The sequence below is a fragment of the Pseudorca crassidens genome, chromosome 11 (genome assembly GCF_039906515.1).
Source record: "Pseudorca crassidens isolate mPseCra1 chromosome 11, mPseCra1.hap1, whole genome shotgun sequence".
Lineage (NCBI taxonomy): Eukaryota > Metazoa > Chordata > Mammalia > Artiodactyla > Delphinidae > Pseudorca > Pseudorca crassidens.
In genome coordinates this window covers 81,977,198-81,992,467 of record NC_090306.1, presented here as the reverse complement: position 1 = coordinate 81,992,467, position 15,270 = coordinate 81,977,198, and the positions used below count along the sequence as shown (strand labels likewise).

The window sequence follows — 15,270 nt, the reverse complement described above, 5'->3', positions numbered from 1 at the left end:
GGACTTGAGGATATAGGGAGGGGGAAGGGTAAGCTGTGACAGAGTGAGAGAGTGGCATGGACATATATACACTACCAAACGTAAAATAGATAGCTAGTGGGAAGTAGTCGCATAGCACAGGGAGATCAGCTAGGTGGTTTGTGATCACCTAGAGGGGTGGGATAGGGAGGGAGATGCAAGAGGGAAGAGATATGGGAACATATGTATATGTATAACTGATTCACTTTGTTATAAAGCAGAAACTAACACGCCATTGTAAAGCAATTATACGCCAATAAAGATGTTTAAAAAAAAAAAAAGAGTAAGTGTGTAGGGCAGTGACCCTTTATTGCATGCACAGCCAGTGCCCATACTTGCTTATTCATAGTAGCTGTGTTCTAGAAAGTTGCTGCAAACACTGAGTCAGCTAATACTGAAGCATTGCTCCTAGGGAAATACAGGGATAAGTTCCTACGAGCCTCTGGTCACACCATTTTTGTCAGCTGATCAGTATATAACCTTGTTTAATGTGTGTTTATGTTTAAAGACACATTATTGAATATACAGTGTAGATTCATTAACCTTGAACTCACAGCCAATAACTCTACAACTCATGCCTGATTGAAGTTGTCTAACACACATATCTTCTCCAAAAGGCACATCACAGCCTCCTTGCACTTAGGATTACTAGACAGCTCTTCAGCACTATGCATTAGGGGCCATTTCAAATAGTGAAAAGATCAACAAAAGACCCCACAAAAATGCAAAAAGCTTGGCAATAAATGAAAAGGACACTTGTTTATAGTATGAAAGTGGAAAGAAAAAGTCAGCATTGCCTTGTTCAGCTCAGCTGGGAATGTGCATATCAGGCAACTCAAAGTTTTCTGTGCTCTGTGCCTGTCCCCAAATGACCACCAAGGAGCAAAGAGTATTGATTTGGGAGTTACAATTAAATTTTAGCAGATAAGCAAGTTAGCAGATACTGAATCTGTGAATAATGAGGATCAACTGTATTTCAAATTAAACTATGGTAACCTAACTGGTAATGTAAAGATAATGAGATTTTATAGTTGACAATCAATACTAAATAGCAATAGCAATACTAAATAGGAACATGGCAAAAAAGAAAGGGACCAACCAATCTTTCAAGGAACAGGTCTCTAAAACCTTGTTTGTATAGAGCAGTAAATACTATATAAGGACTAGGGTAATTTAGTATAATGGTTAAGAACGTAATCTGTATTTTATTAGTTGTATGGCATTAGTGAATTTCTTACTGTCTAAGCCTCAGTTTATTCATGGTTCAGCACAATACAGTTCAAAAATGATTAATATGTACATCACAGAGTTGTGAGAATTAAATAATCATGCAAAGTGTCTGTCACATAATAAGCACTGAATAAATGGTACTGTTGTTGTTCCTGTTGTTATCACTATTATTATTAGGAAACACCAAACAGGGCATGGAATGCTCAAATCCCATCAGATAATAAATCTTATTCCCCACGGAAACTTAATCAAGTTGAAAGGTCAAAGTCTGACACCTCTCGGCATCTGCTTTTCTCATGGAGAGTAGACTCCATCCCTGGCCCCAACCCATGCTTAGGCAAGAAAAACTACGTGAGTAAGCACAGTCCTGAAAGTTGACCTGTCCAGGGCCTAACAGTGGGCTTTCTGGTAACGGATTCACTATGATTTGAAAATTCTTTTAAACTTACCTTTAGTGTGCTAAGTGCGAAGTCCTCTTTCATTTGTGTAAGCTGACAAAGTAAGCCTCCCTCATCCTTTAAACACACCTCTATAAGACACAACATTTTGGAAGAACTAAAGATATCTGTGGTTAGCTTAAATATTAATTCTAATTTATAAAACTCATCATTAGTTGGGAAATTTAATGTTTAGAAACAACCACAATGATAATTAGAAACACACTGCTCTATCAAATGGTCCCTAAATATCAGACATTAGAAGACAGGCTGATTCTTAAATTCTGAAAGGATCCTTTGGGTGCTTGGTGATGCCATTCAAGTTATTGGCTACTGATATAAAATAGTGGTTCCTCACCTGGGATCCCAGGACCCCTTAAGGTCCTCAAAGAATTGGGTTGGCCAGAAAGTTCGTTCAGGTTTTTCGTAAGCGGTTAGGAAAAACCCGAACGAATTTTTTGGCCAACCCAATATTTTGGGTCTTCCAGATATTTATAATATCTTGATAAGATCTCCTTGAAGTGTCAGTTCTGCTGATATGCTCCAAGACCTCCTTGGAAGTGTCAGTTCATGCCCCTCACTCTAAGAGCAGAGAGTGAGACCATTTGGAACAGCACAAACTACAATCCTCAAATATCTCAAAATTCCTACCCACAATCCAAAGTCAGCCCTCATTCTGAGCGAGGGAGCACTGAGAGAATTTAGATCACAAACTTTGCCTGCTATAGTAAGCCTGGCTTCTAGACTACAGAAGGGAGAAAAACTACAAGTGATTATTTGACTAGGAATTAATGCACAAATTACCCACCTAAAGAGACTAAGTTTGTCAAGTGGAAGAGGGAGTCCAGAATAACATGGAACTGAACACACCTGACTTCCTCCCTTCTTCCAACTTCAATTTGCCTGGCTCTTCTCCTAAATTAGGAGACTCTGGAGCTAGAGGGTCAGCTGAGTATGAGGGAGGGCCCAGAAGAAAGATCTGGGACTAGGTCTTCTCCCCTAAGGGAAAGTGAGAGACAGGCAAGGATAGAAACGGAGGAACGCTAGGATGATACCAGAACATGAGAAATCCTGGCAAGAGGTTAATCCACCTCTTTCTCCTGCTCTCTCTGCCTCCTGAGTGACCCCAACCCGTGTGGCCCTCCCATGTTGTAGCATGCCCCTCCCTCTTGGGAGCTGTAAATAACAAACTGTTTTCAATGGCAGCCATCTCCTGATCTGTTGGCCTCACCACACCTGAATAATAATAAAACTTACACTTTAAAACAGAGGCCAGTATTATTCTGATACTAAAACTAGACAAAGACACCATAAGAAAACTACACAATACATGTTATGAATATGGGTGCAAAAATCTTCAACAAAATCCTAGCAAACAATCCAGCAACATATAAAAAGAATTATATACACCATGACCAAGTGGGATTTATCCCAAGAAAGCAAGGTTGGTTAAACACTCAAAGATCAACCAATATAATACATGCCTACAGATAGAATAAAAAACAAAGACCATATAATCATCTTAATAGACACAGGATTTAATAAAATCCAACACCTTTTCATGATAAAATCACTCAACAACCTAGGAATAGAAGAGAAATTCTTCTAGCTGATAAAGGACATCTATGAAAAACCCACAGTTAACATCATACTTAGTGCTTAAAAAAAAAAAAAAACCTATTTTTAAGGCAACATTAATTCATTTGAAAAATATGTATATAGTTTTATGTGTATATATGGGCCATAAATCCCATCCATGGGTATCTTATCCTATAGAAATATACACTATAGTATGGATATGTAGTGCTTCCACACTGTTCCCTAGAAACAAAGTGAACGCACAACAGGGGAATGGCTGAATAAACCATGGGCTGTTCACAGCATAAAACACCGCACAGCTGGTTTAGGGGACCAAAGCAAATCAGCTGACTTGGAGTGGCTTAGCAAAGTTTTTTACATAAGAAATGCAAGAGGCAGAAAAATGTAAAATACATCATTTCTTAAATAAATGACAAATCCTATTTTGTATGTGCAGCTGACCCTTGATCAACATGGGGGTTAGGGACACTGACCCTCCATGCAGGTGAAAATCCATGTATAATTTACAGTTGGCGCTTGGTATAGACGGTCCTCTGTATCCACAGTTCAGCATCTGCAGATTCAACCAGCCACAGATTGTGCAGTACTGTAATATTCACTATTGAAAAATATTGGTGTATAAACAGACCTGTGCAATTCAAACCTGTGTTGTTCAAGGGTCAACTGTATATAATGTAAGAAAGTGGACAAATATGCAGATATATTGATGGATATGGATAGGCAGGTACCTAGACATAAGCACATATGTGTGTCATTAAGTGAGCTCAGAGAAAACCATGAAAGAATATCTACTAGAATGTTCATATGGATTATTGGGGGGTAGAGTGGGGGATAGGTGGGGAAAGGGAATAGAAAGAGAAATAAGCAAAAAAAATAGAACAAAAGATTACCTTTCAAGTTTGGGAGGTTTGGTCTGTTTTTCTCATTAATAAGACCATGGCAGACTGGTTTCATTTTGTGTTCTGGGACACAATTTATTGTTGCAGCCACATTTACTAAAAAGTATGCTTTAACAAAGGCAAACTTATTTAAGAGATGTTGCTGACCGACCGTAACCAGAATTAGAGGCAAGCCTTCGTTTATTAAATCATCAAGTGCCTAAAAAAAAATTTTAAAAAAAGACAAAGTAGTAAAATACTGTTTTCAGATATTATTAGCTTCAGTCCCCTTCTGCAGTCCTCATTTGGTGCAGGGTGAAGGAATTCAGGGATAGACATGAGGGAACATAATCGGCAGGTCCGTTGAGAGAGGCGTCACAACGATGCCAGCAGGTCCACAGTGCTCCTGCCGTTTCCCACCAGTTGGTTACCTGCCCCATGAGGCCAGCCCTGCCACACAGAGTGAGCCCAGTGCCGACAGCGAGGAGGGGACACCTTATCAAAATGGAGCAACTGACAAAGCTCATCAGCCATGCGTGCTGGCCGCTCTGCTTTAGCTCGAGTAAATTAGAGCTCGCAGGATGGGAAAAAGGGGAAGGACGGGAGGATACGCAAACCCCTTCCCAACTTAGCATCTGTGTCAGTCATGAGAATCCCCACCTTGAGGACTCCCTCCACTTCCTGGTCCCCTCCCTTGCATGCACACTTCCTTGGCAATCATGCTAAGTGGTACCACTTTAAGTTCCTGACCAAACCTCAGTGCCACCTGGTCATCATCCTGCATTTTCCCAGTCCATTCACTCTTGCTGTCTCCTAGACAACCATTTCATGCCCTTCTTGTTTCTAAATTCTAACACTTTCTCCCCAATGCCCCTCCCAGCTAGTAACCTTGCTTGCTATACTTAAATGAGAAAACTGAAGCAGTCAGAGTAGTGTCCACAGACCTCACAGCTCCACCCTTCTCACCTATCCAAGCATCTGCCTCACTGCCCTGCCTTCCTTCCTGCTTCCTAAGGCTGGTGCCACCACTCAGGCCATCAGTCCTGTCCCCACTGGTATACTCAGCCATTCTCTCCTACATCATAAGTGCCCTTTCTAACAAATACCATATGATATCACTTACATGTGGAATCTAAAGTATGACACAAATGAACTTATCTATGAAACAGAAACAGACACAGAGAACAGACTTGTGGTTGCCAAGGGGAGAAGGTGGGGGAGGGACGCACTGGGAGTTTGGGGTTAGCAGACATAAACTATTATATATGGAATGGGTAAACAACAAAGTCCTATTGTATAGCACAGAGAACTAAATTCAGTATCCTATGATAAACCATAATGTAAAAGAATATGAAAAATAATGTATATATATACATATGTATAACTGAATCATTTTGCTGTATAGCAGAAATTAACACAAAATTGAAAATCACCTATACTTCAATTTAAAAAAATGTTCCCTTTCTACAGAGACATTCCCATCAGCACACAGCCATGCTGTCTTCACCTCCATTTTAAAAACCAAAAACTCTCTATACCCTGACTTCCCCCTCCAGTTACTACCCTAATTCTCACTTCCCCTAACAGCAACAACCTACAAGGTTGTCAATATTCCAATCTCTCTCCTTTCATTGGCTTTTAAACCTACTCCAACCTTACACTGAAACCCTTTGGTCAAGGTCACCAATGGTCTACACTTGGCTAAATCTAATGGTTAATTCTCAGTCTTCGTATGCCATGTTACTTTAATCTAAGACACCATTATTTTATATGCCAATTAAACTTTCACATGCCCACAACTGTAAAATGCATTCTGATTGCAGAGCTATTAAATGTTTTTAAAAATTCATGTTTAAGACTTCGTGAATTATGGTAGTGCATTTCTCAGCAAAATCTGACACTATTAATCATTCCCTCTTCTGAAAATGCTTCTTCTCTTGGCTTTCAAGCCACCACACTCCCTTGGTTTCTTTCCTATTACATCCACTACTCCTTTTCCGTCTTCTTTGCTGGTTCCTCCTCTTTTCCTATACTTCTAAATATTGGAGTGTCCCAGGGCTCCATCCTCTTCCATCCCCTCATTCTCTCCCCTTCGATGATCTTAATCAGGCTCATGGTTTTAATCTCATCTAAATGCTGATTAAATCCCAAGTTTTTGTCTCCAGCTCCAACTTCTCTTCTAACTCAAGACTCATATAATCAACTTCTGACTCAATTCTTCCACTTGGATGTCTAACAGATATCTCAAACTCAACCTGTCCAAAACTGTATTCCTAGTCTCCCACACAAACACAAACACACACACACACACACACACACACACACACACACAGTATAAGCTCTATGAGGACTGAGAATCTGTCTGTATTATTGGTTAACTAATGTGTTTGATTGACAGTACCTGCCACACAGTAGACTCAATGGATTAGCTAAAGTGATCCCTTTAAAACACAAGTAGATCAGGCCACACCTCGGCCCTAAACCCTCCAGTGGCTCCTCCTTTTGTTCAGAGTAGGAGCGTAGGTGACAAAAGCCCTACAAGGCCCTTCTCCATCTGAGCACCCCACCACCATCTACCCTGTTACCTCTCTGACCTTGTCTCCAACTGCTCTCCCATCATTCACACAACTCTAGCCACACTGGCCAAGATGTCCCTCACTAAGCTAGACAATCCTGCCCCAGGGCCTTTGCACTCACTGTAGCCTGTTCTTAGATTATTCTTTCCCCAGATTTCATAGGACTTGCACCTTTACCTGCTTCAGGTCTGTTCACCAATGTCACCTCAGTGAGGACTAAGCTGATTGTCCCATTCAAAATTACAACCCCAGTCTAGCCCCATGTTCCCAATCCCCTTTATGAGCTGCTGGGTTCATTTTCCCCTACAGCATGGTTCACCTCCTAACATACTATATAATTTACTCATTTATAACGTGTACATATATATGTTTATTACTAGTCTTGCCCACTAAAATATAAGCTCCCTGAGGGCTTAGAATTTGTTTTGTTGATTAACTGATGTATTTATCTGACAGCACAAGAAGAGTACCTTGCACACAATAGGCTCTTATTAAATATTTGTTGAATTAATATAAAAGGCAGATGCTGGGGCTATGTATTCTAAAAAAAAAAAAAAAAAAAGAAATTATTTGCCTTACATGAACTAAAAAAAGAAAACCCTCACTGTTTGGGAGAGTATGAGGCAATGCTCGCAGTGGGGAGATCTGTTGCTGTTGTTCATTCTCCTTCCTTAAGCCCTTCTAAAGGGTGGAAAGCAATACCTGCCAAACAGCCAGACATGGGGCAGCTCTGAGCCTGACCTGGTAACAAATGATCGTGCTAAGGAAATGGTTGACATTCTCCATCTAGAAAAGAAACTTCAGACTGGTTGGGGGCGGGGTGTGTGTGTAGGAGAAGGTTTCTCTTTTCTATCCACAGCAAACAGTGATTTAATGAGCCCTGACAATTACACACAAACTCTTGAGGATCAAAAGAAGATTAATTAGTAATGCTATCCAACACTCCTTCCTCTCCCTCTATACAGAAAATATGAAGTGTAATCTGAAGCGTCTTAAGCAGACCAACAGTTCTGTTTTAATTAATTAGCTAATAGAAATCGGTTTTCCATTATACAGTACTGTCAGTCTCTTTTTGTTTAAAAAAAAAAAAAAGATCAGACAAACATTCCTTTTATACCCAAGACCACTTTCATAACCAAAACCAAAAGAAGTGTTTTTAGGATGCCCTGGCATTTATGACTGGAAAGAAATAAATATTCCGAAGCATCCCAAGGTCTCAGAACACTAAAATGAAAGATGAATATGTATTTGTATCTTCCTAATACCAGTTCTTTCATTCCAGGCAACTTGCTTATAAATTAAAACAAATTTTAAGGCAAAAACAATGAATCATCTGAAGCATAATTAAAAGTGAAGTTTGTGGAATAAAATTAACAATAATAGAAAAGTAATAAGATTACATTTAATAAAAGGTAGATAAATTCCTACCAAAATTATGGAGGAAAAAAATAAAGCAATTTTGAGGAAATGTCTCTCAAAGTTATTTCATAAAAATTAATACTTAGTGAAACAGAATGCTGTTTCTGAGCATTTAAAAAAACCAAAAACTATGTGTACCCGTCTATATGCATTAACTATCACCTGCCTGTGTGAACCCCTTGCCCCTCTGTAACCCCCTTAACAATGGTTGCCCTACCACCCTTCCACTCCAACACTTCCTAGTGGACAAACTGCTGGGACTCTAAGATTTTTTTAATGACTTCATAAAATTTAAATGCTTTTAGGTCACCAAAAGTTTAAAACCCAATCATTCCATTAATGACAAGAATAAACCTATTGGGAAGGGCAGTCCGGTCCTCTCTTTGTAAAAAATAGTGGGGAAATCGGAGGAATTGCTTATAAAAATGTCATATGAAAACCTTCCTTTAGCTAATGCTATGATGGTAATCATACTGTAATATATAAACGTATCAAATCAATGCATTGTACACCTTAAACTTACACAATGTTATATGTCAGTTATACCCTCCAAAAAAATTGAAAAAGAAAAAAAAAAAGAAAACCTTCCATACATTGGCTGAGAGGCAGTCTCAGACTGGGGCAATGGATCCGAGCAAAAGCAGTATTGAACAGGTGGGCTGTCACAAAATCCTTTACTGATGATCAAAGTTATTAGGTAACTAAGATAGATATTAGATACTTGGCATGGCTAGATAAGCAAACTGAATATGCATGTGTAACTGAAAACTGAGGAGCAGTGACTGATATTTGCTCCATCTGAAAACCAGATCAGTTTGGGTCCGACCGTATCTCTGGCCTCAATATTTGGAGATCAGACTCCATTACCAGACATAGAAGAGCATATTACACAGCAGATACTCAAAAACAAAGATTATACATACCAAAAAGATTGAAATGACTCAAAAATTACGCACACTAAATATCCAGTATTTATAAAATATCATTATCCTTACCTGCATATTTTCTTTACTAGTAAGAGGTTTTCCCGAGTCAAATGATTGAAATAGCTGTCAATATACAAAATGTTAACATTAGAAACAAGAGTATTGAGAGCTCCTTTAGATGAAACTGTTAATGTGTTCTAAAACTATCTTAAATATAATTTTTGTTATAAAATTAATCCATGCTCTAGTCAGAAAAGACAAGTATAGTATAAAGAAGAAAGCGAAAATCAACATCTTTAGGTTGTCAATGTTAATATCTAGGTGACTTTACTACCAATTTCTTTTTGATGTATTTTAAAATTTTGTATATGTATTTGGATTCCTTTTCACTAAATGTTACATCATAATTATTTTCCCACACCATTAAGTTATTTGTAAACCTCGTCTAATAGCTCAGTAATGTTCTATCCTATGAATGTGGCATAATAACTTAACCTCTCTCCTATTGTTAGACATCTAAGAAGACCACTTCTCATCCTCACCCCACCATTCAGCCCTGGTTTGAATAATATTGGTGACTATTTTGCTGGTATTTCTGATTATAACCTTTGGATAGATTCCTGGAAGCAGAAGTGCTGGGTCATAAGATAAGACTATATTGAGAAAATTGAAAAGGGGTAGCTCAACCTACCTTCCACCCATGTTGTTTGAAAATGCCAGGATTACTGCACTTTCAATAGCATTGCGTATTAGCACTTAAAATTGTTTTTGCCAGTTTGAGGTAAATTGTATGACTCTTCACAATGATGCTTTTTGTGGTTCTTCCCTTGTTTGTGAATTACCTGTTAATATGTTTGGCTCTAAATATAATGCTGCATTAGAAAACATTCAATTCATTTGTCACAGAACATTGTTGTATCGTTATGAGGGTGCATCCCTTCTGGTACAGCTGCCCTTTTTAAAAGGTGCCCATTCTTAGATGTCAATACTAACACCACATCCACATCCTCTTGGTCACCTGGAAGTCACCAGCATCTTCCATGAACAGGCCACTCATATGTGCGTGGTATCCTACTTCGAGCACCTGTACCTCTTTGACTGAGGGCATTCTGTGGCCACAGGAGAGTTTCAGGAGAGGCTGAAAGTGCAGGGAGCAACCCCTACGAATGAGGGGCAAGAGACAGTCTCTCTGCAGGCCCCACCTGCCCATGGCGGGGATCTCATTAATGCTCTGTGGAGTGGTTTTCCTCGTCTCCCTGTCTGACTTTCCCACTCACTCACTGTTCTTCCTGGAATCATCTCTCAAACACACTAATTGTTCCCAAATCTTTGTCTCAGGATCTGCTTTTGAGGAACCCCTAAATCAAGACATCACATATTGCTCTTATCGGAAGAAAGTGCTGGTGAGTGTTTAAAAACATTTCTTTTTTTGAAGATATTCTTTATTTCCTTTAACACATTGAAAAGTGAGTAACTGAATCCAGGGAGAGACCTTTGGTGATATAATTTGAAGAGAGTTAATGATGGGACTTTAGATTTGGTGATGAGAGCAGAATCGAAATATGAGTATATTAAAAAAAAAAACAGAATTTTTTTTAAAAGCCCGTGAAAAGTTCAATCATAGGGCTTCCCTGGTGGCGCAGTGGTTGAGAGTCCGCCTGCCGATGCAGGGGACACGGGTTCGTGCCCCGGTCCGGGAAGGTCCCACATGCCACGGAGCGGCTGGGCCTGTGAGCCATGGCCGCCGAGCCTGCGCGTCCAGAGCCTGTGCTCCGCAACGGGAGAGGCCACAACAGTGAGAGGCCCGCGTACCGCAAAAAAAAAAAAAAAAAAAAATTTCAATCATAATCTGTAAGACTTTTCCAGTAACTGCTTTACAACTGAAATTTAATTCATTAATCCTGTCTTTAAATAACTAGCCTGCAGCCTAATAACGTTGGCACCTATTTTAATTTTAAACCCTGAACGCACTTCCTCTTTTAATTACACTTTTTAAATTCCCAACTGAAGCTGGAAAAGCTGCAAATTAACTTTGAGAACACAAAATTTGAAGTCATAATCCATCGGGAAACAATTCGCCCACACTTTTGTCTTATGAAAACTAGTTGATAAAAAATGAAGTTTGGAATTTATCTGTAAAAATGAGTTTCAGACCACTTGTCCATTTGTTTTGGTGAAAGCAGTAACCATTGAAAACTCTCTTGTTTCCTATTCTACCCAACGGGCTTCCCTTTCCTTCTTGTCTTCCGGACCCTATATGTGGAGGGCCCCAAGTTTCAGTCCTCTGCCTTTTACTTTCCATTATCTGCCTTGGTCCCCAGCTGCTCTCCCCCAGTCCCATGACTTTAAATTTCTGCCGATGCTCCCAAATTTACCTGCAGCTTCAAACTCTCCCCTGAATTCCAGAACACATACTCTCTACACCTACCTAGGCTGTATCTCCACCTGCTTGTCCACTAGGAATCTCACACTTAACACGCTCTACGCCTGCCTTGGGGCAGCGGGACTCCCCATCTCAGTCAATGAAAACTCTTTGGTACCTGCTGCTCACATTGAACACTCTGTAGTCAGGTCTGACTTCTTTCTCTTACATCCCACATCTCAACCATCATTAGCAAATGCTGTCAGCTCTACCTTTGCCATGTGCCCAGAATTCTACCACTTTTCACTCCTCCCACCACTGTTACCCCGACCACTGTCACATCTCACTCAGGTCATTGGCAAAGGCCTTCTCCCTGGTCTCCCCATTTATACCCAAGCTCATCCACAGCCCATTCCCCAAACAGCAACAAAGCGGTTCTTTGAAATTTACTTCCTGTCCCATCGCTCCTCTGTTCAAAGCTCTACAAGGCTTCCCATCTCATTTAGAGTAAACTCCAGTCCTCCCCCAGCCCTGGGCGGTCCGACATGACCTGGCTCCTGGGTCCTGCCCCCTCTCCTCCTCCTCTCTAATCCAGCCTCACGTGGCCTTTCCGGTTTTCCTCAACCACATCTTACAGGCCTTTGCCCTTGCACTGCCTCCTATTTGGAAGGTTGTTCCCTCAAACCTTTCACTCCCTTATTAGAGAGACTTCCCAAACCACCCTCAACAGAACAGCTACCCACCGCTCTGGTCACTTCCTGTCCCTCAGCTCAGCTTGATTGTCCATCAGAGCATGTCACCATCTGACATGTAGTTATGTGCTTAATGTGTTTATTATTTGTCTTCCTCACTGGACTGTCCAATAGTAACATGCCTCCAGGAAGGCAATAACTCCATTTATCTTTCTACTGCTCTATTCCCATGTCTGGAATAGTGCCTGTATTCAGTCAGCACTCAATAAATATTTTTAAATGAATTAAAATATAATTTAAATAACAAAATGCAAACTATTTTACAACAGGGAAAGGCTGTTGCTTGAGAAGCAAGCAAGAAAATACTGCTATGGGGCTTCCCTGGTGGCGCAGTGGTTAAGAATCCGCCTGCCAATGCAGGGGACACGGGTTCAAGCCCTAGTCCGGGAAGATCCCACATGCCGCGGAGCAACTAAGCGCGTGTGCCACAACTGCTGAGCCTGCGCTCTAGGGCCTGTGAGCCACAACTACTGAGCCCTCATGCCACAACTACTGAAGCCTGTGCGCCTGGAGCCCGTGCTCCGCAACAAGAGAAGCCACCGCAATGAGAAGCCCACGCACCGCAACGAAGAGTAGCCCCCACTCCCGCAACTAGAGAAAGCCCACGCGCAGCAAGGAAGACCCACCGCAGCCAAAAATAAATAAATAAACTTAAAAAAAAAAAAAAAAGAAAGAAAGAAAATACTGCTAATTTAACCCAGGTAACAAGATGAAATAGTTTGTGCTATAGAAAATGAACCAAAAAACATGACTGACTCCCACATAGACAGCTAGATAGATAAATATACAGTCGTCCCTTGGTAACTGTGAGGGATTGGTTTCAGGATTCCCCACCCCCCATAGCAAAATCTGCAATGCTCAAGTCCCTCATATAAAATGGCACAGTATTTGCATATAACTTAGGCGCATCCTCCCATATACTTTAAATCATTTCTAGATTACTTATAATGCCTAATACAATGTAAATGGTACGTAAATAACTGCTAGCATGCAAATTTAAGTTTTGCGTTTTGGAATTCTCTGGAATTTTTTCCCAAATATTTTCAATCCATGGTTGGTTGAAGCCACTGACGTGGAACCCACGGATACAGAGGGTCCACTGTAGATGTATAGACATACACACACGTATCTGATCGTCTACTGAACGTCCCTCTTAGGATTTTCTGTAGATAACTTGACACTTAACCTCATTACGATAAACTATAACACTGTAGCAGTCATATTGAGAAAAAAGCAGCAACCTTTTAGGGGTATACACTGAAGTAATGTATGCATTATATGTAAATATGTCTGCCTATGCAAGTAGTTTTCAAGACATAACTATTCCGCAGTTTCTTTTAGGTCCTCTGAATTTGAATCCCACCAGCATGTATCGTGTCTGCCAGTCTCACTCCTCACACATATGGTCTCTCCCAGGGAACTGACTTGTTGCTTTCTCCTATTTCCTTTACTGCTGGCCCTTGGATGAGGGTCCAAGCATCTGCCCCAAGCAAGATCACCCAGGGATTCCCAGATCACCACAAAAACCAAAGCAGAGGACAATAAGAGCTCACTCTGATTTAAATATAAAGGTCAGTATTCATTTTCAAGGATGCTTCAATCATGCAATTTACAAATACAAATTAAGCAAGCCAGGTAGAACTCTCTCCCAAAGTCAAAAAAGACTAGACAAAATAGAGGAACATTCTCCCCTCACAAAAATCAGAAGAAATGTGAACACATGCTTAACTCTTTGGTATAAAGTATATAAATCAAAATATCCAAATAAAACATGAAGAGAGACCATTTTGACTAAGACTATTAACTAGAAATTATAAGCTCAGACCCAAAAGTCTAAGAGATAGTGGCTGATCAGTGTGTCTACTGAGACTGTCCATGACAACACAAAGTTAAAATTCCACAGTAAAAACCTACTGCAAGACCACACTCCCCTCCCCGTCATGACACCCACCCTTCTTCCATTTCAGACAAAGGAAACCTTGTGTATGTCTGATGTTAGCTTAACAAAGAAGTTTGCAGTACCAGAGACTTGTAAATACCCTTTTGCGGAAGCATTCCCTAGATTTTAGGAATGTAGCCTTCAAAAGGACCTTCAAAAGGTTAAAAATGGCTTTGAATCGAATTGGCAGGTTTACCTTCATTCTTCCAGTAGCTTTACAGCCAGCGGGTACTGAAGAAGGCATGTTTTTTCCATAAAAAATCTGGGATATCTCATGAAAGCCTTCGGAAAAGAATCCTAAATCTATAAGGACTTCTATCTTTAAAGAAAAGAAAAAAAAGAGATTCTAAATTAAACCATTTGTTTCACTTACAAATTTTAGAAAAAAATCATCAACTTGCCAAGATCCAAAATTTCTGCTTCGTATTGGTAACGCGTTATAAGTTAATGTTTAGACGACACAGTGGTAGAGATGCATGTGTCTGTGTGTAAGCCAGTTCACGTGTGCAGGGGACCAAGAAGCTAGTAAATCACATCAAGTGACTTTTCAAAACAACGGCCGTTCATGAGATGTGGCTTTTACTTTATCAGACGCAAACACTTTTAAAAAATAGGATAGACACAGAAGAGTTTTTAAAAATTGAACTCATCCTTTTGTTCCCATGGTCAAGTATGGTTTAAAAGAAAGACAAAACAAAAACACTCCTGATTTCTCTAACACTCTGAGGAATGTAAAACAAACCAGGAGATGAATTCCACAATGCATCAACCGTTCATTTCCTTATCCACAAGGAATGGACACTGTCGATTTTACAGACATGTATTTAACAACATTAGTCAATTGGTAACTATATATTGTACATGGCTTATTTTGAATATAATCCAGCAAGACTTTCAATTAGGAAGTTACAAGAAGAAATCAAATCATCAAATGCACGCGTTCATTCAGCAGGTATACTGAGCTCCTCTTCTGCACCAAGCTCTCTTGGAGGTTACCTCCATTGGGATATACGGTGAGCTAAAGTTAAGTGATACATGAAGATATACACAGTATGAAAAGAGATAAAAGGTACTGACAAAATACTATTTTTGAAACTGTGGTTAAGAGGGACTTCTCTGAGGAGAAAACCTTCA

General features: G+C 40.0%; 1 protein-coding gene across 1 annotated transcript in view; it reads right to left on the bottom strand.

Annotated features, from left to right (window-relative positions):
• Positions 1 to 15,270, bottom strand: part of CFAP54 (cilia and flagella associated protein 54) — a 310,761-nt gene that overhangs the window by 111,870 nt on the left and 183,621 nt on the right. The window contains exons 47-50 of the mRNA XM_067697614.1: positions 14,333 to 14,455; positions 9,153 to 9,206; positions 4,175 to 4,382; positions 1,698 to 1,777 (exon numbers count right to left, since the gene is read on the bottom strand). Of these exons, the coding sequence (XP_067553715.1) occupies positions 1,698 to 1,777; positions 4,175 to 4,382; positions 9,153 to 9,206; positions 14,333 to 14,455 (465 nt within the window). The remainder of the gene's footprint in view (positions 1 to 1,697; positions 1,778 to 4,174; positions 4,383 to 9,152; positions 9,207 to 14,332; positions 14,456 to 15,270) is intronic.